Source organism: Peromyscus maniculatus, chromosome 16 (assembly GCF_049852395.1).
Source record: "Peromyscus maniculatus bairdii isolate BWxNUB_F1_BW_parent chromosome 16, HU_Pman_BW_mat_3.1, whole genome shotgun sequence".
NCBI lineage: Eukaryota > Metazoa > Chordata > Mammalia > Rodentia > Cricetidae > Peromyscus > Peromyscus maniculatus.
Window position 1 is genome coordinate 36102090 of NC_134867.1, and position 23162 is coordinate 36125251.

The 23162-nt window shown below is 40.6% G+C and overlaps 1 protein-coding gene and 1 pseudogene across 1 annotated transcript; one reads left to right on the plus strand and one right to left on the minus strand.

Moving 5' to 3' along the window:
* Positions 1-438: 438 nt before the first annotated feature.
* Positions 439-1510, plus strand: LOC102906945 (trace amine-associated receptor 8c-like; annotated as a pseudogene).
* Positions 1511-17457: 15947 nt separating this feature from the next.
* Positions 17458-18507, minus strand: LOC102906636 (trace amine-associated receptor 8a). The gene has a single exon (XM_006986689.3). The coding sequence runs from the start codon at positions 18490-18492 to the stop codon at positions 17458-17460; it is 1035 nt and encodes a 344-aa protein (XP_006986751.1). The 5' UTR covers positions 18493-18507.
* Between the last annotated feature and the right edge of the window lie 4655 nt (positions 18508-23162).

Consider the following 23162-nt stretch of genomic DNA (forward strand, 5'->3'; position numbering starts at 1 on the left):
GAGTGTGTTTTCAAGATTCATTCCTTGCACTGTAGGAATTCCTCATGTGAAGTTCACAAAAGATGAAGTGGATTGGCTGGCTTCTCCAAACATCTTAGGGCTTGGAATACTATTAAAGGTGACTTTTTTAATATGAAATTATATTACAAGCCATCTTCTTTTGCAAGAAAGAAATCTACATTCAATTACACAGGTAATTGTTTTCTGGACAGGTGAAAATTAGTGTTGTTTGGGTTTACTAGCGGAGTTTAGCATAGTTATAGGAAAAATTCTGTGGCTGAAGATGGGGAAATTGATTTTCTGAGTTTTTAAATTTCCTCATTTCTCTATAATGAAAATAGTAAAAGGGGTTATGATCCTGGGCAATATTTAAAATCAATTCTTCAGATATGGCATTCCATTTCTTTAATTTTTAGATCTCAAAATTACTGTTGTCTTCTACCAGGACAGAAATCCCTCAAGCACCATAAAGCAGACTCATGACCAGCAACTTCTCCCAACCAGCCCTGCAGCTCTGTTATGAGAACATGAATGGGTCCTGCATTAAAGCTCTCTACTCGTCAGGGGTCAGGGTCATCCTGTACATGGTCTTTGGCTTTGGGGCTGTGCTGGCAGTGTTTGGGAACCCCCTGGTGGTGATTTCCATTCTCCATTTCAAGCAGCTGCACTCTCCAGCCAATTTCCTCATCGCCTCTCTGGCCAGTGCTGACTTTTTGGTGGGTATCTCTGTGATGCCCTTCAGCATGGTCAGGTCCATTGAGAGCTACTGGTACTTTGGAGACACATTCTGTAGCCTTCACAGTTGTTGGGATGCGGCATTTTGTTACTCTTCTCTTTTCCACCTGTGCTTCATCTCCATTGACAGGTGCATCGCTGTCACTGACCCTCTGGTCTATCCCACCAAGTTCACAGTGTCTGTGTCAGGGATTTGCATCAGCATCTCCTGGACTCTGCCCTTGGTGTACAGCAGTGCTGTGTTCTACACAGGCATCAGTGCCAAGGGGATGGAAAGCTTAGTGGGTGGTCTCAACTGGGTAGGGGGCTGCCAAGTTGTTGTCAATCAAGACTGGATTCTGATGAGTTTTCTTTTGTTCTTCATACCTACCCTTGTTATGATCATTCTCTACAGCAAAATTTTTTTGCTAAACAGCAAGCTGTAAAAATTGAAACTACTCTAAGTAGCAACAAAACAGAATCATCGTTAGAGAGTTACAAACCCAGAGTGGCCAAGAGAAAGAGGAAGGCTGCAAAAACCTTGGGGATCACTGTAGTGGCATTTGTGATCTCATGGTTGCCATACACAATGGATACACTGATTGATGCTTATATGGGTTTCATCACTCCTGCCTACATCTATGAAATTTGTTGCTGGGGTGCCTATTATAACTCAGCCCTGAATCCTTTGATATATGCTTTGTTTTATCCTTGGTTTAGGAAAGCCATAAAGCTTATTTTAAGTGGGGAGATTTTAAAGGGACATTCATCAACCACAACTTTGTTTTCAGAATAAGCTTTAATGCTAAATTCAAAAACTATCTCAAGGGACAAAATTATGAAGCAGTGATGGATCTAAATGTCAGAAATGGCTCTTTGACAACTAGGGAAATATAACATTTTTAAAACTTAGGAGAAAAAGCCATGGTAAAGATAAGCCATTAAACTGTCATACAGGTGGTTATGACACTATGTGACAAACATGGCCTCTATACGTCACCAGTGTCAATGTTTTTGAACATATGTCTCTCAGTGCATTGAGTTTTTGATTTCATTTTGGGTGTGAAATCCTATTATCAAGTGGTCTTTCTTCCTTTGCCTTTTGCAAAACTACATTAGGTTCCTATTGTTGTTAGGACAAAAATACCATAAACCGCTGGCTTAATCACAGCTGAGAGCCCGCAAGTCTGCAATCAAGCCATGCCAGAACTGGCTTCTTTTGAAGGGTCTATCTTCAGGTTTCAGAAGCCGCTTGCTCTTTGTCAGTGCCCTTATGTCCTTTTACAGGGTCATCAGACACATTAGATTAAGGTGTATCTTAAATTATCCATTTTAACTCAATTGCCTCTTAAAGATGGAGTACTCAATGGTAGGACTTCATCTGGCAAAGCTTTAGGATTTCATCTTACAAATGAATCTGGGGTGACATGAAGCAGCCATAACAGACACAGCCACCCATGCTAACACAGTACAGGAGTAATTTTCTCACTGCTTTTCTGTGACTATTCTTCCATCTCCTCCCATCATTGTTCACCTCTCAGGATATGAAGCTGTGTGGAATCCTCCTGTGTCCAACAGAGGGCAGAATCTTGGAGCATCCCCAATGTGGTAGGACTGGTATTTTAGTTTTAAAGACACACACTGCCCAGAAAGTGGGAAAATCTTCTACCAAAAGGAAGAGCCAAGGAAGACAATATGATATGGAAGATGGACAAAATGTGGTACTTCAGAGAAGGAAAAGTATTAGCAAGAGACAAGGCATGAATTAGACTAAAGTATAGTGGGTTGTATGCCCATTGCCAGATAATGCAATAACAAAGCCGCCATAATGAAACCTGTCGCTTTGTATGTCAACTTAAAATTTCTTATTGAAACATTGTATCTATAAATATGTGCACTTGCTACTTGTCAATTAAAAATATTTTTCAAGATAATACAAATCTTTAAGAAAAGCAGGACTAGTGACTATAATCAACTTGAAGACTGTGGATGAAGTATCAATTATCACTGGAAAATGCCATTTAAATAACATATTTGACTTGAATTAATGTAAAACTCACTCCTGCATCTTTGTTCAATAGTTTTCTCGCTTACAGAGAATGCATAGAGCAGTTCTTTCTCACCCTTGCAAGGTAAAATCTAAGATGATATCACAAATTTTGTCAGTACTGATGTCTATATTTAAGTTTTTCATATATAATTCACATATCTTTATTTTTACATATTGTTACTAATACCTCACTGTATATAACCTAGTTACTACATACTAAAATGTAAAGTATGTACAGTAAGATATTAGTAACATGTGAAAATAAAAGTTATAATACTCCGATAAAAGTTGTGTGAATGTAGTCTCAAAATATCCTCCAATGATACTACATCAGCCACTCTTTTTCATCTCTAATGTGAGATGCTGTAATGTCTAGTTGATGACATGTAGTGATATGAGTGACTAAGCACTTACCAGCCATTAGGGACATAACTTGGGTAGTTTGAAGTATGACACAAATCGTGTTTTTTCTTAAAAATTTCATAAAATGAAACCGTGTTCTTCCTGCAGATCTTGACAGCCTCAGCACATGACTTTTTAAAAATTCCATAACAAAACATAGGATTGCTACATTTACGCTTAGTGGAAGCAATGTCTGGCTGCTCTTTGGCAAACCTGAATTGACAGTTTTGTTACCTTTGTGCACTGAAGTTATTAACTAACGTGAGAGACACTGATCTCAAGCACTGTTCTCCCACAATGGTGAACACAGACCAAGATAGTTGCTGAACGGCCCCTGGGCCGGTCAGCTTTCAATGTCTAGATACTGGAGAAAGGATGATTATATTACTCAGAATCATGTTCAATTTAAAATTGGACTTTTAACATCCACTCACTGTGGAGCTCAGACTGGCCTTATTCTGGGGTGATCATTTACTCCCAAATCCTGGGTACTGGGGATGTTGGAGAGATGGTTTAGTGAGGTAAATGGCTGCTATATAAGTGTAAGTACCCTGGTTCAGACCCCCAACAGCCATGTGAAAAGCAGGGCACATGAATGCAAACATGGAATCTCAGTGCTGGGAGGCAGAGATGGGAGAGTCTCAAGGACCTGTTGATTGATTAGATACTCTAGGAAGTCACTGAGCTCCAGTTTCAGTGAGAGATCTTGCCTTAAACAATAAATTGATGGATAGTAGAGAAAGCCATCCAGTGATGACCTTTGTCCTCTACACATGCACTCAAACTGTGCGGATCCACACACACAAGTGCACACATATTTGTATGCAGCATATAAACACAAATGGTGATGATGGTAATAATGAAAGAAAAATTACAGACATGTGCCACCATGTTTGGGAAAATAGGATTATTTTATTTCTGGAATTTCCCATGTGGCATTCCTTGACTAAAGTTAATAGTGAATAGCTGGACTAAAGAAAGCAAAACGTGAGGGAGTTTGTGTCGGAAGGAACATTAGTCTTTACGTTCCCATCCCCAACTCTTTCCTACATTGAATGATGAGATATCTTCTCGTCATATTCAACACATACTTAGAGGAAGAACTACAGAAGCATCCTCTTTAGGACTAAGATGACAGCAGGGTCCAATATTATCCAATATTATCACATTGTTTAAATATTGCTTTGGAAATGTTAGTTGATATTAATAAACCAGAGGGGAAACAGATAAGGGAATTAATTAGGGAATTAAACTATCATTATTTTGAGAAGTGATGGCTGAAAATCAATTTGTTTAAATTTACTTCTTACCATTGAGGTCTATTTCTACACCCCAATCAATCTTTTCATGACACTGAAGCAGACAGATCCCTCTCACACATAGAATTATTTGGTTTCCCTGAGATACAAAAGTGCTTAGCCACTTTAGGTTATGTTACAGGTAACACTTAATGTAATTTCCTTTATACATTTGCTAAAAGTTCTACCCCAAGACATCTTGTTCCAGTGATGGTGGAACATGTTATGCACACCACTATTTCAAATGAGAACATTTAGAAAATCTGTGGAAAGCATTAAAAAAAACCCTTAATATCAGAATGCACTTTATACATGAATGAAATTGTCAAAGAACAAACTCAGTAAACCAATAAACAAAATACATCAGAGGGGGTACAAAGGCAGTAAGAATTAGTCATGGTTCACCAGGGGAAAAAGAAGAAATGAACTTAAAATTTAGAATGATGTTTTTTTCACCAGGTATTATCCAATCCCAGAAGAAATACTTGAGAGAAGGAAGAGTGCAGCCCATTTCTGCCAGGCGCATCAAGCAGTGAGAACAGATTAGTTTTTTTATGTCCCAAATAGAAAGAGGAGCCCACATCATGCCCACAGCCACAACAGTTTCTAGTAAAACCTTGGAGCACACATATTTCCAGAACACGAGGGCTGGCCTTTCTCTCAAATTGTCTCAGCGTCTATAGTAGAGAGAAGGCTGGGAAGAGACTGTTGGGTCTTGTAGTGACATGCCAGGAGCAAGTGCATCTGCTGGAAAAAGATCACATCCACGTCCCTCAAAATATACAAAAATTTCACAGGGAAAGGTTCAACTTCAACAAAAATAACCAGGAACAAAATGATATGAGACAATACTATGGAAATCAACAGATAGAATGAATAATTTAAAATGTATGGAAATTCATGTTACTCCTTTACAATAACTAAGTTGAATACCATTGATAGTTTTAATACAACTATGCTGAGAATATTGAATGAAATAATCATCAATTTTGGAAATTTCAGAAGAGAAGTATAAGCTGTTTTTATTTTATTTTGATTGAAAATAGATTTTTTATACAATATATTCTGATTACAGTTTCCCCTCCCTCTACTCCACCCAGTTCCTCCCCACCTCCCCTCCCATCCAGATCCACCCTCTTTCTGTCTCTCACTAGAAAGAAAATTGACATATAAGAGATAATATTAAAATAAAATAAGAAAATTATAAGACAAAACAAAGAACCAAATCACAATAGAACAAAACAAACGAAAGAAAAAGAGCCCAAGAAAAGGCATGAGAAACAGATATAGATGTAGTGACCCACTTGTTCTTACACTCAGGAATCCCATAAAAACATAAATCTGGAAGCCATAACATATATGTAGGGGAAAAAAAAGAAAGAAAAGAAAAAAGCCCTGACATGACAGTATTAGATAAGGACTCTCCAAAGTTGTCTTTGAGATTGTTTTCTGTGGCCATCTACTGCTGGGAATGCAGCCTACCCTTAAGACTAGTTTGTTTCCCGAGTGAGATGCCCTTAGAGAAAACTAAATTTTTGTTTGCAAGTGATTATGAACCTGAGATAGCTTCTGGGTCAGGGATGGGGGGACATGTCCTATTCTTCTTTCAGCTCTAGGACCCTATCTGGTATGCAGACCTTTTGCATGCTGCCTCAGACTCTGGGAGGAGTTCATATGTGTGGTGTTGTATTTAGAAGGCCTTATTTACTTAGTGCCCTCCATCTCCTCTAGCTCTTACACTCTTTCGTTCTCTTCTTCCTTAGGGTTTTCTGAGCCCTGTGGGGAGAGATTTGATGGAGACAGCCTATTTAGGACTGAGTGTTCTGTGGTCTCTTACTCTCTACTCTCTGTATATTATCTGACTGTGGGTCTCTGTATTTGTTCCCATTTGCTGCAGGAGGAAGCTTCTCTGATGATGCCTGAGCAAGACACTGGTCTATGAGTATAACAGAATGTCATTAGGAGTCATTTTATTGCTGTGTTCCTTTAGTAGAACAAGAGAAATTGGGTTTTGCCTAGGTCCCTGGGCTATCTAGTCTCAGGTCCTTACTTACCCAAGTAGTGTTAGGTACAGGTTCTATCTGTGGAGCGGGCCTTAAGTTAAATCAGATATTGGTTGGTTACTCCCACAAGCTTGTTAACACATTGCACTAGCCTGTGTTTCACGTAGGTCACCATTGTAGATTGCAAGGTTTGTAGCTGGATTGATGTTTACTTTCCTCCTTTGGTACCCTGCAGAGTCGTTTCCAGTATCAAGAACACTAGTTTATAAGGGTGGAGGCTCTAGATAGGCATCAGCTTGACTTCCTCATGTTCAGTGAATTGTGTAGGTGTTGTCTTCAGCAATAGGGCCATGCTATCTGTTTGTGGAGAACAACCTACAGCCCTGGCAACAACTTGAGTTGTTTAGGGGTTCCTCTAAGACCCCTTTGGCCAACAACTCAATTAGATGTAGCCGATTCCCAGTACTGGGAACTCCATTTGTTGAGAAGAAATTTCCAGTTGGAGCTTTGTCTCCCCATTGTTTAACAATTTCATTTAGATCACCTTCATAGATGCACATATTTTAAGAAGCTTCTACTATATTATGCTTCCATATGACCCCTCAAATGGTTCTTAACTTTAGCTTCTCTCCCAGTAGTTATCATCCCTCTCTTCCCTTCCATTCCTTGCTTGATGCTCCCATTCCAGCCCCCGCTCCCCATCTATAACTACCTATTCTACTTCCCTTTCCCCTAGTCTTATGGACCATTTATGTCTCTTCTGTATAAACAGATGAATTGTCCATTCCTGATTGACTCCCTTGGTTTTTCAGTTGCTAGCTCTTTTGTGTCCTTTTATGTTCTAGATACTAAATACTCACCAGATGAATAGCAGCAAAAATTAGTCTCCCATTGTGTACAGTGTTTTCTCATTCATGTATTTTGCTGTGCATTCATTTTAATTTGATGTGAGCCCATTCATCAAATCATCCTGCCCTTCCCTTCTTTCCCCTTTTCTCTCATTTCCTAAGAGTCTTTTCATTTACTCCAGCCTATTTTTGACTTACTGCCTCAGCCTCCACACTGCTGCACTTAAAGGGTGTCACAATACCCACGTAGAATTTCTATACAACATTTATAAGTGAGAAAGTCCTTTTAGTTTTCTTTCTCACATTGTCTCTGTTGGATTCTCCCATTGAGGCTATTCAACCCAGCACATTAAGATTTAAGCACAAGTTATCAAGCACAGATTCTTCTCATTATTTACATCTTGCAATTCAGAGACTCCACTTTTAGGTGGTTTTGGATGTGCAATGCCTAGACTTCCTGGGGGATTTTCACCAACTTCTAAGACAGCCTCTTTGGTATAAGCTATACTGTGGCCCATGCAGCTGGACTTCATGAACCTGACTGGGGGCAAGAGGAGATTAAGAAAGACAGACAGAAGGAACACAGTCAAGGCTGGGATTGGGTGGACCATACTCTCTCTGATGGAGATGCATCAGTGATCTGGAAACTCAACATGTTTATTATACACTATAAGACCCAGTAGACAGGTTAGCCAGTCTCTGAAGGTGGGGTCTCTGTGGGGAGCAATCTCCAGCTGCAGTCATCTGGGGTGAAGGAGTTGCATTTGCTACAGCTATGGTGGACACTTTCTGCACACTGTCAGCATACATTCTTGTCAAGAGATGGATTTCCTATTTCCATGGGACTAAGGCATTGGCCTCTGTGGCATGGCTAACTGGACTGAAAGGAAAGGAGTGAGAGAAAACTGAGGTCAGGATGTAAAATAAATTACAAAAAAAAAATGTAAGAGCCAGAGGAGATGGGGAACATTAAGGAAATAAGTTCTTCTAAACACAACATTACACATATGAATTCCGAGTCTGAGGCAGCATGCAAAGGGTTTACACAGGTCTGTACCAGATAGGGTCCTAGAGCTGAAAGAAGAATAGGACATGTACCACCATCCCTGACCCAGAAGCTATTTCCAATTGATAACCTCTTGCAAATAAAAATTTAGTTTCTCTCATGGAGTCTCACTGGGGAAACAAACTACTCTTAGGGGGTAGGCTGCATGCCCAACAGTCAATGGTCAACAGAAAGCAAACTCAAAGACATCTTTGGAGATTCTTTGTCTCATAATGTCCTGTCAGGGCTTCCCTCTTTTATTTTTTTTTAATTTTAAAATTTTTATCTTATTCTTTTAAAATTTTATTTTATTTGTATTTTTTTCTTTTCTTTTTTCACTATGCAGGTCCTTCGCATATATATATATATATATATATATATATATATATATATATATATATATATATATATATATATCTTCTTTGTACCTTTTCTTGGGTTCTTTTCCTTTTTTTTTGTTCAGTTCTGATGTGTTAGTTTTTGTTACGTTATATCATCATACTATATCACATTTTATTTTGTTATTATTCCATAGAAGCCTGTTTGTATTTTAATGAATGACTGAAAGGGAGCAGATCCAAATAGGAGGGAAGATGGGGAGAAACTGGGAGGAGTAGGGAGTTGGGAAACCATAATAAGAATATATTACATGAGAAAAAAAGTCTTTTTTAAACTAAATTTTTAAAACTTATTTTACATACCAGCCATGGTTTCCCCTCTCTGTACTTTTCCTGTTCCCTCCCTCAACATCCCATCTACCCACCCATCCACTCCTCATCCTTTCCATTCAGAAAGGGAAGGCCTCCCATGGTAGTCAACAAAACATAGCATATCAACTTGAGGCAGGACCAAGCTAATTCCATGCAGGCTCCCTAACTGTTGGTTCAGAGTCCATAAGCTCCCAAGAACTCAAATCAGCTGTCTGTGAGTTCTCTGTCATGACCCCAGCTCATACAATATCTCCTCCCTTTACTCAGCAAGACTCTTGGAGCTCAGCCAAGTGTTTGGCTGTGGATCTCTGTACCTTCTTCCATCAGTTCCTGGATAGAGTATCTCTGATGACATTTAGGGTAATCACCAATCTGATTTCAGGAGAAGGTCAGTTCAGGCACTCTCTCCACCACTGCTAGGAGTCTCAGTTGGGGTCATCCTTGTGGATTACTGGAAGTTTCCCTGACTCCAGGTTCCTCCCTAACCCCAAAATGCCCCCTCATCAAGATATCTCCATCCTACCCCCCAACCCGCCCAACCCAATCCCTCATGTGCCCATACCTCCATCCCCAGTATCTCCCCTCCTCACTCCCAGTTTACCTAGGAGATCTCTTCTATTTCTCCTTCCCAGGGAAATCCAAGTGACTCTCTTTAGGCTCTCCTTATTACCTAGCTTCTCTGGGGCTATGAATTGCAGCCTGGTTATTCTTTACTTTACAGCTAATATCCACTTATGAGTGAGTACATACCATGTTTGTCTTTCTGGGTCTGGGTTACCTTACTCAGGATGATTTAAAAAAAAATCTATCTTCAATAAAAGGAAAGAAATACAATTCAAAGAAAAACAAAAATGATATTTTACTAAAAGAACGAATAAAAACATGTCTTAGTTAATTGGTCCAATAGCAGAAATTGTGCCTATATAACTGCAGTGGCATAAGCAGTTGTTCATCTCCACCAATGGCCCTGCAACCCTGCTAGGAGAATGTGACCGGGTCCTGTGTGTAAACTCCCTACTCCTTCAGGTCCTGAGTTTGGGTTTGTAAGATCTGCAGCTGTCTCTATGGTAGATATTACTCACATGCTGTAGCCAATCTGGAGAAGCTATTCAGAGCAAGGTACGAGATCCATTCCATCCTCAACCAGAGCTATGTTTCATACTAAGAGTTACCACCACTGTGAGCTTGGTATAATAAAGCCCCACAGAGTTTGGGGTCTCAGTAAGGGAGTAAAGACACGAGGCTTTCTGTTGAGATGCAGCTAATATTAACATGCCCCATCCCTTTTTAGCACAGACTAGGGATGAGACCTGAGAGTCATCCTCATAGGTGTGGGAGACGTTCTGAATTTTCTCCATGCCTCCATGGATTTTCCTCAAGGTGTGGGAGACATTCTGGATTTTCTACACCCTCATAGGTGTGGGAGACATTCTGGATTTTCTCCATGCCTTCATGGATTTTCCTCATAGGTATGAGAGACATTCTGGATTTTCTCCATGCCACAAATATCTAAACTACGTACTTACTGAAGTCCTAGATACACTGTCATGACTTGACTCTGAGACAGTTGGTTCAGAGGGCAATGACTTCAAAACCAACAGAAGACTGTGAAGATATGTGTTTGGAGAAGTCCTACTTGATATTTTTTCACCAGAGGGGCAGACACAGGTGATTGGTATATGAAATTCAAAGGCAAAGAAATGAAAAAAGTTGGAGAAGGCATTTAAAGTCATTGACTGCCATGAAAAGACCGATAGGCATAAGATATTTGTAGTTCTCTAGATCAAACTATTTTGAACGTATCATCTCCTGTAAAAGTTACTGCTTCCTCCGGAGTAGGAAGATGACTGAGACAGTCATAGTTGTAAGAACAGAAGTCTGTGGCTGGTCATGAAAACTTAAAAGACAAGCTGCCCATCATGGTTCCGGTTCCCATTGGTGTGTGTGTGTGTGTGTGTGTGTGTGTGTGTGTGTGTGTGTGTGTGTGTGTGTGTGTGTTAACCTTCCTCCAGGAGAAATTCTCTGTACTCAGAGATTAAGGAAAAATTTCTTTAATTGCACTTGTAGCCTTTAGCTACTGCTTAAAGAAGCTGAGCTTCTTCAGTCAGAAATATTTCATAGTTTATGTAGGATTAGACATTGTCATAATCTTGTGACCATCTTCAGGTGTTTTTGTTTTTTTGAATTCCTGACCCAGAGGAGATTTTTCCTGCAGCCAAGGAAGTTTGCAGAAGCTGAAATTTGCAGGTTTCTAGTTAGACAGCTTTATCTCCAGCAAACAGAACTTGCTTTCTAAGTGAAATGTTGCTGGTGGTCTTATCTCAAGGGAAAAGGCAGATTTTAATCTTTCATAATAGAGGAAGGTGCAAACAGGTTTACAGAAACAGAAGTCAGCATTTCAGTTTAGCTTGTTGTCTCAGATCAGAAAGAGTTCCTTATTCTGTTTTCTTATTCCTATATAACCAAATGTTTTCCTAAGTAAGCTTGATAATCTTTTTTAATTAGCATTAAAGCTTGCTATTTTCCTTTATCTACAATCACGGCTAGAAACGAGGGTCTCCCCAGTTTGGGGTTGGGGGAGCTGCTAAATCTGCTCCCTGGAGTTAGAGAATTGCATTCCAAAAACAGAGCACAACCAGAATCCTCATGGGGTCCTTGAATGCCAGCCTGCAGAAAAGGGGTGCATCTTAAACTTACTGAGATATATTTCTTGTACTCTGTGACATGCAAGTCTATAAGCACTTTAAATGACCACAGAAAAATGAGTTACAATTACAGCAAGCCTGAGTCTGACAGCCAATATGGGTCCATGTCACTCAGTATGCTTTGTTCTTTTTTTTTTCTCCTCTGTAGAAATCAAACTGCTGGTCATGGTGAGCACATGTGTGCTCAGCCTCAATCCCTATGAATTTTTCTTATCTATGGTGCTCCTGCTGTAAATGAGGCCCCTGCTGCAGAATCTCAACAATCCATGTCAATCCTGATGACACCTTGTCATCGGATGTCATCTTCTCAAGACTTGGCCACACTATTCTCCCATTCTAGATAACCTTGCCCTATTTTAACTCCAGTCTTTTTCCTAAACATAGGAAGCCCAACACCAAGGTGATCTCATTGGTAAACTTCTGCCATACACATCGGAATAGATGAGTTGTTTCATTATGTCGTCATTTGGCTACATTCAATATGCATGTCCATGGTAGAATTCATCATCTTCTTTCTCTTAATTTGTCCAATCACGGTGTCTCATTCCAAAGTTAGGAAGGAATTAAAATAGATAGAATATTATTTATAAAAACTTTTTTGTAGGCTTGTTGCATTAACTCTTCCTGGAGAGACATGAACAAATGCCTACTTGTCTTTCATCTTTCATAAATCATCAACAGCAGAAAAAAAAAGATAATTTCAACCACATCTAGCTTAGTGAGCCAGTGAGTTGAATTAAGGCTACTTGCAGAAATATGGGGAGGAAATCTACAAAAATCTGAGCCAGTTGTAGGCTTCTACCAAGCTCCTCTCCCCTGGTAACGATTAGCAGCTAATATATTTTTGAGAGGGGTAAGGCCTTGTGTGCACAAAGCACTACTTTGTGCTCTGCTCATGTGATGCCCTATGAAACTTTTGGATGATGACCAGCTTCTGTACTACCCTGTGAGCCTCCTTCTCTCCTCTCCATGAGGGAATGTTAATTGGCTCCATGCTGTGAGGGTATAAAGAGATAATCATAATCTTCTGATTTCAAGAGAACTAAGGCCTTGCCATGCCCAGAGGATGAGACTCCACAACAAAGACAATTGGAATGAACCAGATGAAAGCAGGGAGGATGACTTGTTTTGTCATCCAGGAAAAAAACCTGAAGCAAGAAACACATTGAAAGTGAAAAGAGAGAGCTAGAAGGTGGTGGTGCATGCCTTTACTCCTAGCACTTGGGAGACAGAGGCAGGTGGGTTTCTGTGAGTTCAAGGCCAGCCTGGTCTACAGAGCAAGGTCCAGGACAGCCAAGGTTACACAGAGAAACCCTGTCTCAAAAACCTGAAAAGAAAAGAAAGTGAAGAGAGACAGAGGCCTCCTGCTGTGTGAGTCAAAATTCTCACACAACTGGGAACCGTGATTGCTTAGTGCTGCGATACATATGACCTTTGAGTTTAACCACATCAACACTCCTTTATTATCCCTACCCTTTAAACAGTGTACTCTAGAAAAGTCATTTTTATTACTTTACTTACAAAATGGAAATTCTTAAGAGAAATAAGTAGAACAGCCAGTCTATTTTACTTAATTTTTTTTTGTTGTTGCTGTTGTTGTTTTTTTGAGACAGGGTTTCTCTGTGTAGCTTTGCACCTTTCCTGGATCTCCCTCTTTAGACCAGGCTGGCCTCGAACTCACAGAGATCCTCCTGCCTCTGCCTCCCGAGTGCTGGGATTAAAGGCATGCGCCACCACCGCCCGGCTATTTTACTTAATTTTTAAACTGTTTAATTGTTGAATTAGGTTGAACACTGTATCCTTTGAGGAGTGTACCTTCAAAAGCCACAAAATCATATCCATGGATATTGTTAAAAGACTTAATGGCATCTTTCTCTCTCTCTCTGAATGCGCACATCTAACTCTAAAGCATGTACTATCTCTCACCTCTCCTCAATAAATCCAACTGTGCTTCATACTCACTCATCCTGAAATCCTTCTTTGATAAAGATGCGTTCTGAACCTGAGTGGGCTTCTGTAACTGGGAGGCTCCCATGTACAACCAGCAGTCCTGGACTGCGCTTGTCCTGCTGGTCATGGGGAGAACACAGGCAAAAGTGCAGCAACCGAAGTTCATGCAGAATCGAAAAAAGGAGCATGGGTTGGGGAGAACGCGCAGTGGACTGAAGAAGTCAGGGGGAAGGAGCGCCAGTGGGGAGAAGGGACAAGAGCTTCTCTTCCGGGGGAAACTGGGAAGTAGTGTGAGCATAGGCCTGACAACTGTCCTGTCTGCTGCATGACACAGGTAGAGGATTCACACCGCAGTTCCTACCAATAGCCATTGTTTGCGAGAGTCTAACCACTTGTGTGTGGATTGAATGATGGACAGTCTCACAGTGGGAGACAGACAGTGGGCTGAAAGCAGTCCGGTGCCTATGTCTGGAAGATCAGTCAGGATGTGCTGCCGCAGGAAGAGGATGAATATGAGAGAGTCAGGAGTAGCATTCCTGACGACCTGTTTTCAGAACCCAAAGAGGGTTTTGTATAACAAAGCACCGTGACGTGATTCCCCACAGACTGTGGCGATAAGTGAAATGCTGAGCAAGTACCACACAGTCCTCAGACCATTTGCCAGCGGCCCACAGCATGAGTGGTATTGAAAGCAAGAACGTGCAAGTTCTCTCAACTGGCAGTAGATTTTCTCTGCAGGAAGATTTAGAACCATCTTTTCCCTTTGGAAAAATCTGTTTTTATAACCTATTTCTTTATTTATACTCATTATTTACTTAGGTATCCGTGTGAGCATGCAAATGAAAGTCAGAAGACGACTTGTAGGGGTTGGTTCTCTATTTCCATTATATGGGCCCTTGTGATCAATCTCAGGTCATCAAATTTAATGTCCAGTATCTTTATTCTCTCTGCACCATCTCTCTGGCCTTCACATTTCTTTCTTTTTTTTTCATAGAATACTGCTACAATTCTTCTAGTTTGCCACTAGTAATTGAGTTTCCTAATGAGCCTAATTTATAAGTTACACTTCATCTATATCTCTAGATAGAGAGACAGACTGACAGACAGATAAATAGATGGGGAAAATGTATAAATAGGATATAGTGCCATCTATCATTTCAGTCATCCATTGGGTATCTTTGTCTTGAGAACAAACACGTGTGACACACACCATTTTAGGGTGTCAAAAACTATATAGATATCATGCAGAAGTGAATTATGCAATGCTTAAGGTGACTACACTTGTTCATTGTGACAAGCCTATGTGGCAGATGTTCTCCTTATCAGTTTTCTGGAAATCTCTGTAATAATTATTTGACCCCCAAGGCCAAATTCCTGGTTCCATAATATTATATGTGCTCCTAGATTCTTCCTCAACACTGAGTACAAGACCTTTCCCTTCACTCCCCCAATCTCCTGCTAGGTGCAAACAACTGAAGAAAGGGAACGGAGTGTCACAGAGGAGCAAGAAGTAGACAGCCGCTTGCATGGTGTCATCAAATTTGGATAGGTCTATTATGAGCTGAATTGTGTCACCTACATGATACATGTTAAAGTATTCATTCCCAACACTCCAGCTGTGAAGAAATAATTACATTATGTAATTAACATCCTAATCAAATCCAATATGACAGATTGCAGGCAAAAAGAGAAGACAAGGACACAGACACACAGATGATGAACCTGTGGGAGAAAAGCCATCTCAGAAAGACTTAACAGAGACTCTTGTGCTGGGGACAAGCCTCAGCAGTTTTGAGGTTCTCAAAGGGCAGGGATGTGTGGCAGGTGCAAGAAAAGACTGGGACACAGGAGTTGGTGCAAGCTGATGAGTCTTGTCAGATCTGAAGATGTGCGTTTTCTCTGCCTTCTCCCAATCTGACTCAACCCCAGTCTTTTCTTTTGATGTAATAATACAAGGATATCATTATATCTAGTGATTGGATGGCCAAACACCATCCCATGACTGATGGAAGTAGATGCAGAGATCCATGGCCAGGCCCCAGGTGGAGCTCCGGGAGTCCAATCAGCGAGAAAGAGGAGGGATTGTATGAGCGAGAATTGGTGTTGAGACAGTGATTGGAAAAAGCACAGGGACAAATAGGCAAACTAGTGGAAACACATGAACTATGAACCAATAGCTCAGGAGCCCCCAACTGGATCAGGCCCTCTGGATAAGTGAGACACTTGATCAGCTTGACCTGTTTGGGAGGCCCCCAGGCAGTGGGATTGGGCCCTGTCCTCAGTGCATGAGATGGCTGTTTGGAACCTGGGGCTTATACAGGGACACTTTGCTCAGCCTAGGTGAAGGGAGGAGGGGACTGGACCCTGCCTGGACTGAATCTACCAGGCTGAGCTGAATCCCCAGGGGAGTCCGTGCCCTGAAGGAGATGGGAATGGGGAGTGGGCTGGGGGGAGGAGGGGAGGAGGGAGGACAGGGGAATCTGTAGCTGATAAGTAAAATTAAATTAAATTATAAAAAAAAAAATACAAGGAAATAGGGGATGAAAAAATTCAACAGGGGATTGGGTTCTTCACAATAGTTTCAAAAGCTCTTTTTGTAAATCAGCGAAGTGTACCCGTGCCCCTTGATTGCTCATAGAAGTTCCCAGGAAGAAAGCCAAAGCATACCAGCTTATTCTTTCGCAGGTTAATAATTATCAGAACATCTGAGGTTATCACCCCAGAGGCCATCTACTGGCAGTTTCTCAGAAAGCACAGACATACAAGCAGTGGTTTAAGGTACCAGACTGCCAGCTTCCTCTCAGCCAAAGTCCTTCTTCATCACTTTGTAATTCATCAAGTTGTCTTCTGACTAGTTCTGGACAACTCTTGTCTTCTATCCTATCTAAATGTCACTCCACCTATGAATTTTCTGCCACCAGCCTTCTGGGTTTTTCCCATGACCTGCATCACAGCTCTAACTCCTGCCATTGTCACAATCTCAATATCATTTCTAATGTCATGGAAACCACCGCAGGAGAGAGAGAGAGAATTATAAAGAGCAAATACAGTAGGAGGATTATAAGAACCAGTAACTGTTGGATGGGTGAGAACATGACATGCATACTCCATAAAGTCTGCCCTCGGGACACAAGGGTTGTTTTCTCCCTGGCCCACAGAAGGCAGGCTTAGAATATCCGGTGGGACAGGCCTGGAGGGATTGATGTCCTCATTCTCGGGTACCTCCACCACAGATTCCACTGGCAGCACCTCAGGCTTTTCATATGCCGTCTCCGGCACTCTCGAGAGAAACCAATGCTGACATCCCATGATCTTGCACTTCCAGCCTCTAGAAACTATCCAGTCATGGACCATTATGGCATCCCTAGCCACACACACAGAATTTCAAAAGAAAAAGAATGACCATATAAGAATGTGTGACAGTCCGGCATAAGCTATAACCTTAGAAATTTCACATCAAAAATGATTTCCAATATGGAAAACACAAATGCACATGCCAAGGATTCATGCAAAACATGGCTGAAGATGACACACACCAAGCATTTATTATTCGTTATTTAATACAATAAACATCTTCACAATAGTATAATCTGCCCATGACTTCTTTCCCACTCAACTGAAAAATATTATGTTTCCCCAACTCAGAAAAAGTATATTTACTTCTTACATTGAATTCCACCCTCACTTACTATTGTGAAAATATCTTTAACCATATTAATGCAGTGTTAATAATTATTCTGAAAACAAACTCACGGTAGATGAATGACTCTTTAGCACCTCCCCACTTAAAATAAGCTTTATGGCTTTCCTAAACCAAGGATAAAACAAAGCATAAATCAAAGGATTCAGGGCTGAGTTATAATATGCACTCCAGCAACAAATTTCATAGATGTAGGCAGGAGTGATGAAACCCATATAAGCATCAATCAATGTGTCAATTGTATACGGTAACCATGAGAACATAAATGCCACCACAGTGACCCCCAAGGTTTTTGCAGCCTTCCTCTCTCTCTTGGCTACTCTGGCTTTGTAATTCTCTGAGGATGACTCTGCTTTGTTGCTACCAATAGTAGTTTCAATTTTTACAGCTTGCTGTTTAGCTATCAAAAAAATTTTGCTGTAGAGAATGATCATAACAAGGGTAGGTATGAAGAACAAAAGAAAATCTATCAGAACCCAGTCTTGATTGACAACAATTTGGCAGCCCCCTACACAGTTGAGAGCACCCACTAAGCTTTCCATCCCCTTGGCACTGATGCCTGTGTAGAACACGGCACTGCTGTACACCAAGGGCAGAGTCCAGGAGATGCTGATGCAAATTCCTGACACAGACACTGTGAACTTGGTGGGATAGACCAGAGGGTCAGTGACAGCGACGTACCTGTCGATGGAGATGAAGCACAGGTGAAAAAGAGAAGAATAACAAAATGCTGCATCCCAGCAACTGTGAAGGCTACAGAATGTGTCTCCAAAGTACCAGCAGCTCTCGATGGACCTGACCATGCTGAAGGGCATCACAGAGATACCCACCAAAAAGTCAGCACTGGCCAGAGAGGCGATGAGGAAATTGGCTGGAGAGTGCAGCTGCTTGAAATGGAGAACTGAAATCACCACCAGGAGGTTCCCACACACTGCCAGCACAGCCCCAAAGCCAAAGACCATGTACAAGATGACCCTGACCCCTGGCGAGTAGGGAGTTTTAATGCAGGATCCATTCATGTTCTCATAACAGAGCTGCAGGGCTGATTGGGAAAAGTTGCTGGTCATGAGTCTGCTTTATGGTGCTTGAGGGATTTCTGTCCTGGTAGAAGACAACAGTAATTTTGAGATCTAAAAATTAAAGAAATGAAATGCCATATCTGCAGAATTGATTTTAAATATTGCCCAGGATTATATTCCTTCTCAATATTATTTTTATTTTTAATTTAAACTCAGTAAACCATTTTTGTGACCATGTTTAGCTTTATCCTTAACTCTAGGTATATCTGATATAAACCTTACTTTAGTCCAGAAATTATTGCCTGAACAGTTGAAAAAATAATCTTAATTAAATTTTGAGTTCTGAAGTTAAAAAAAATCATACAGCATATTTGATTGCTTACTTTAAGTATTTTCCCAGTTTGCAACATTTACACATAATGAAAAATTAAAAGGCATTTAAAATTCTGAAAATTATGCTGAGTTTATAATCACTTAATAATTATATAAGTATCTCTAAATTTTATCAATAACCCTAAGCAAATGTCCAATGAATTGTCATCAGCCCAGAATCGTATTATCTAAATAATTTATAATTTTTTACTTAAATACCTGTTCACCCCAGTGCTGCTCTTCTCTGCAAAAGATAATCACACACACACACACACACACACACACACACACACACACACACACACACACACACATATATAAGTAAATATTAGAAAAGGGACCTTTTAATGAGTTTCTCCCTCTTAGAATTTTCAGGCAGTCAGCCAACCCACTTCAACCATTATAAAATCCTCTAAGATGGTCCCTGTGGCATGAGGTGTGAATCATAAAGGGAACTTAGCTTTGATAATTATAATCACTAGTTCTTCTCTGAAGTATGTTCTCTGTGTTGTGTCACTTTGTAGCGATGATTCTCATTTTCACCACCCTGGGGTTTGTCTCAGTTCAACCATCTTGACAGAGCCCCGCCCAGTATTTAACTCCTTTATGATGTTTCTTTATTCATTCATCTGCCTTTAAATTTCATATGGCCTAGGACAAAACAAAAATGAACACAAGAAAGGCTACTTACTTAAAAATGGGGATTGGGAGCAGCATATGAAAGGTCTAAAACATCAACTTTTTTGTGTCTTCTGTGGTCTCTCATGGAGTTTGGTGTTTGCAATGCTTCCCTTTATTAGTGTCACAGTTACTTTTCCATTGCCATGACAAAATACCAAGACCAAAGAGGCTTATAAAAGAAAGCATTTAATTTGGGCTCACACCTCCAGAGGGTTAGAGCCCATGACCATCATGGTGTGGAGCATTGGCAGCAAGCAGACAAGCATGATCCTGGAGAAGTAGCTGAGAGAGAGAGAGCTACTGAGATTGGCATGGCCTTGTGAACATCAAAGCTCACCTCAAGGCCATGTCTACTAATCCACTCCAAACAGTTCCACCAACTGATGACCATGTATGTATTCAAACATATGAGCCCATGGGCACCATTCTCATTTAACCTATCATTTAGGTATAGAGGTTTGTTTTTACAGGTCATATGAAGAGCCTCAGAGATGCCATTCTACCCAGCAGCTCAGCATTCATGTGTCAGAGATACTGCCAAATTCACTTCCTGTCAGTGTTGAGCCCATATGTCATGCCCATGACGGAAACAAGGAAGTAGAGCCAGACATGTCCCCTTCTCATGGGACTTCCAGTTCAACCAAAGATAGGTGTGTGACTCCAAAGGGATTGTAATGTCTACAGCACAAGCAATGTGATTTGGAGAGGGAGTAAGTGAGTAGGAGAATCGGCCCTTCTAAATACCGCAACAAAAATTTCCTGACACCAGCTTATGCCGAGTCCTGAGACTGAAAGGAAACACATGACACAATTCTGTCCATGCATGCAGGTGGGAAGAGGGTGGCTGGGTAGCAATGGTGGAAGAAGGAATTTGAAAAAACTCCGAGAAGTATAGAGGTGGGTGACTGAACCTATCAGAAGTGAGGAGATGGGGTACGGTACAGGAGTATTATCTTGTATACAATATAAGACAGGAGTAGTCTTTCACTTAATGGAAATTGAACAAAAATTATTTTTAAGAAAAAAATTTTTAAATAAATTCAAAACAACAGTTTCGGAAACCAAAGCTGAATTGCAAGGCTCTGATACTGCTCCGGTTGCCAGCCTGTGTATCAACTGTTCTTATTTCATTTTGTGTATTGTTATATCTTAGTAGTAGCAACTCAGTGATGAAGCCGGGAATGACTTACACTGTGCTTTATGGCATGGCAGCCAGGCAGAGGGGTGTGAAAGGTGAGAGTCAGGTCACTACAGCATCAGCACCTTTTCTGACCTAGAGTCTTGCGCTGACAATTTATCAGGAGTGTGGGAACTCAAGAAGGAAAGTGAAGAGCTAGAGCTGGCAGAGAGGATTTTCTGTTTGAGAAAAGCTCATAAATCAACTACCAAGGGGAAGATCATAAATATTAATTTTTTTCCACAGAAATTTGCTGAAGATTGAAATAGAAAAATAACCTGCCACCTAGGATAAAAAATATTAAGAAAAACTCATTGGAATAATATTAGAAAATAATAGTAGGAAAGCAAATATTAGAAATGTTTCATGAAAGCAGTCATTCAGTTAATCACCTACCTAATTTATCATGGAGATGTTACTGTCTCTGTAAATGTTTTTGAACGCAGACATTTACAGTATGCATCAAATACTGTAAAGCTTTTGTTTATGAACACTGTTACTCTGGAGATGGGACACTTCTATGGCTGCAGGATAAGTCACTCTTATTGAAATAGCTGAAGTCAAAAGGAAATGATGATGTTTAATATTTGAGCTGAAAAGCTATGGGCAGAGGGCATTAAAGAGTCTGAGGAGCCTTTAGTCATCTGCCGATCACAAAAACAGACTTCCTCAAACACACTAAATTAAGAAATAAGGCAAAGGAGATAGCTTAAACCTCTAATCAGAAATTCAGGCAGGGGGATTTCCTGAAGTTCCAACTCAACATAGAGTCTGAGCTACAGAGAAAGGCTCTATCGTGAATAAAAATCAGAACTAGGATAGAACCTAAGGGGGAAGCTTTACCAGTTTAAATAGATCTGACAATAAAAGACAGCATACATTAATAATAAACAGTCTTGGTGTATGTCCACACGGAAATTAGAAAAAATAAGAAGCAAGGACATTTCAGTATGTCTTAATAATTTTGTCACATTTAAAAGGCTCAGTTTTTTCTTTATTTTTCTATTATAGGCATGGGTGCTTTTCTTGCATGTATGTCTATGCCCCATGTGCTTGCAGTTCGTGCAGAGCCTGGAGTTTACAGATGGGACTGGAGTTACAAAGGGCTGTGAACTGTAATGGCGTGTCCTCTGAAAGAGTGGCCAGTGAGTGCTTTTAAGTGCAGAGCTGTTGCTCCAGCCCCAAGACTTTAAGTTTTATATTTTCTAGTCTTAAACATGTTAATCAAGAATAGTACATGCAGTTTGTTTATTCCTCTGCTGTACAATGCATTCTAGTTTATTATTAAGCTAGTCATCTAAAAACACACAGCTGTCCTTTTTTATAATTTAATTTAATTTTACATATCAGCCACAGATTCCCTTGTTCTCCCCCCTCCCCGCCTTTCCCCCAGCCCACCCCCATTCCCATCTCCTCCAGGGCAAAGACTCCCCTGGGGATTGAGTTCAGTCTGGTAGATTCAGTCCTGGCAGGTCCAGTCCCCTCCTCCCAGGCTGAGCCAAGTGTCCCTGCATAAGCCCCAGGTTCCAAATAGCCAGCTCATTCACTGAGGACAGGTCCAGGTCCCACTGCCTGGATGCCTCCCAAACAGGTCAAGCTGATCAAGTGTCTCACTTATCCAGAGATCCTCATCCAGTTGGGGGCTCCTGAGCTATTGGTTCATAGTTCATGTGTTTCCATTTGTTTGGCTATTTGTCCCTGTGCCTTTTCCAATCTTGGTCTCAACAATTCTCGCTCATACAAACCCTCCTCTTTCTCGCCAGTTGGACTCCTGGAGCTCCACCTGGGGCCTGGCCAACACACAGCTGTCTTATCCAGGGTAAATTGTACAACAAATTCAGACCTTTACTGAGAGGAGCTTTAGAAACACATCATGGACCCTAATAAAAATGTTTTTTCCAGACTCGAAGTGATTGCTTATTTTGTCCCTTCTCTGAGTGTTTTCTTTTTCTGAACACGTCATTAATTTGGCTTTTGTGTATACCTTTGAAAACTGTTTTACATCTTTAGAAACTTTACAAACTAGTGACAGATCAGCTGATTTAAAAATCCCATTGAATAAAGAATAAACATCTTTAAATCCTTGACTTCTACAAATAACAACTTGTAAAGCTTTTGGACAGTGACCATTCCTCTGTGTGCATATTGCCTAGAAAGCAGGTCACTGAGCTACATATTGAAAATTGAGGCTTAAAAAAGTTAACAATGGCCAACAATTAGAATTTTAGTAAGGCAAGAAAAGGGGCTACAGAGAACCAACCAACACTAACCAGTGCAAAACACAGTGGAAAATGGTTAGATGCAGGTTATCTAGTTCCATTACAGATAGAAACTAATTTTATATTTCTTGAAGAAAGCAGAGGCTGGATTTAAGTGTTTCGTTTAGAACTGAAGCATAATTCATTACTCTACAAGATAAGATGTGGCACTCAGTTCCCTTGATGATGGTCTGCTGTGACCCCTTTTCAATCCCTACTAACCTGAGAAT

Coding starts and splice junctions, on each gene's coding strand:
- LOC102906636 (XM_006986689.3), bottom strand. CDS start 18,492: ATGACCAGCAACTTTTCCCAATCAGCCCTGCAGCTCTGTTATGAGAAC.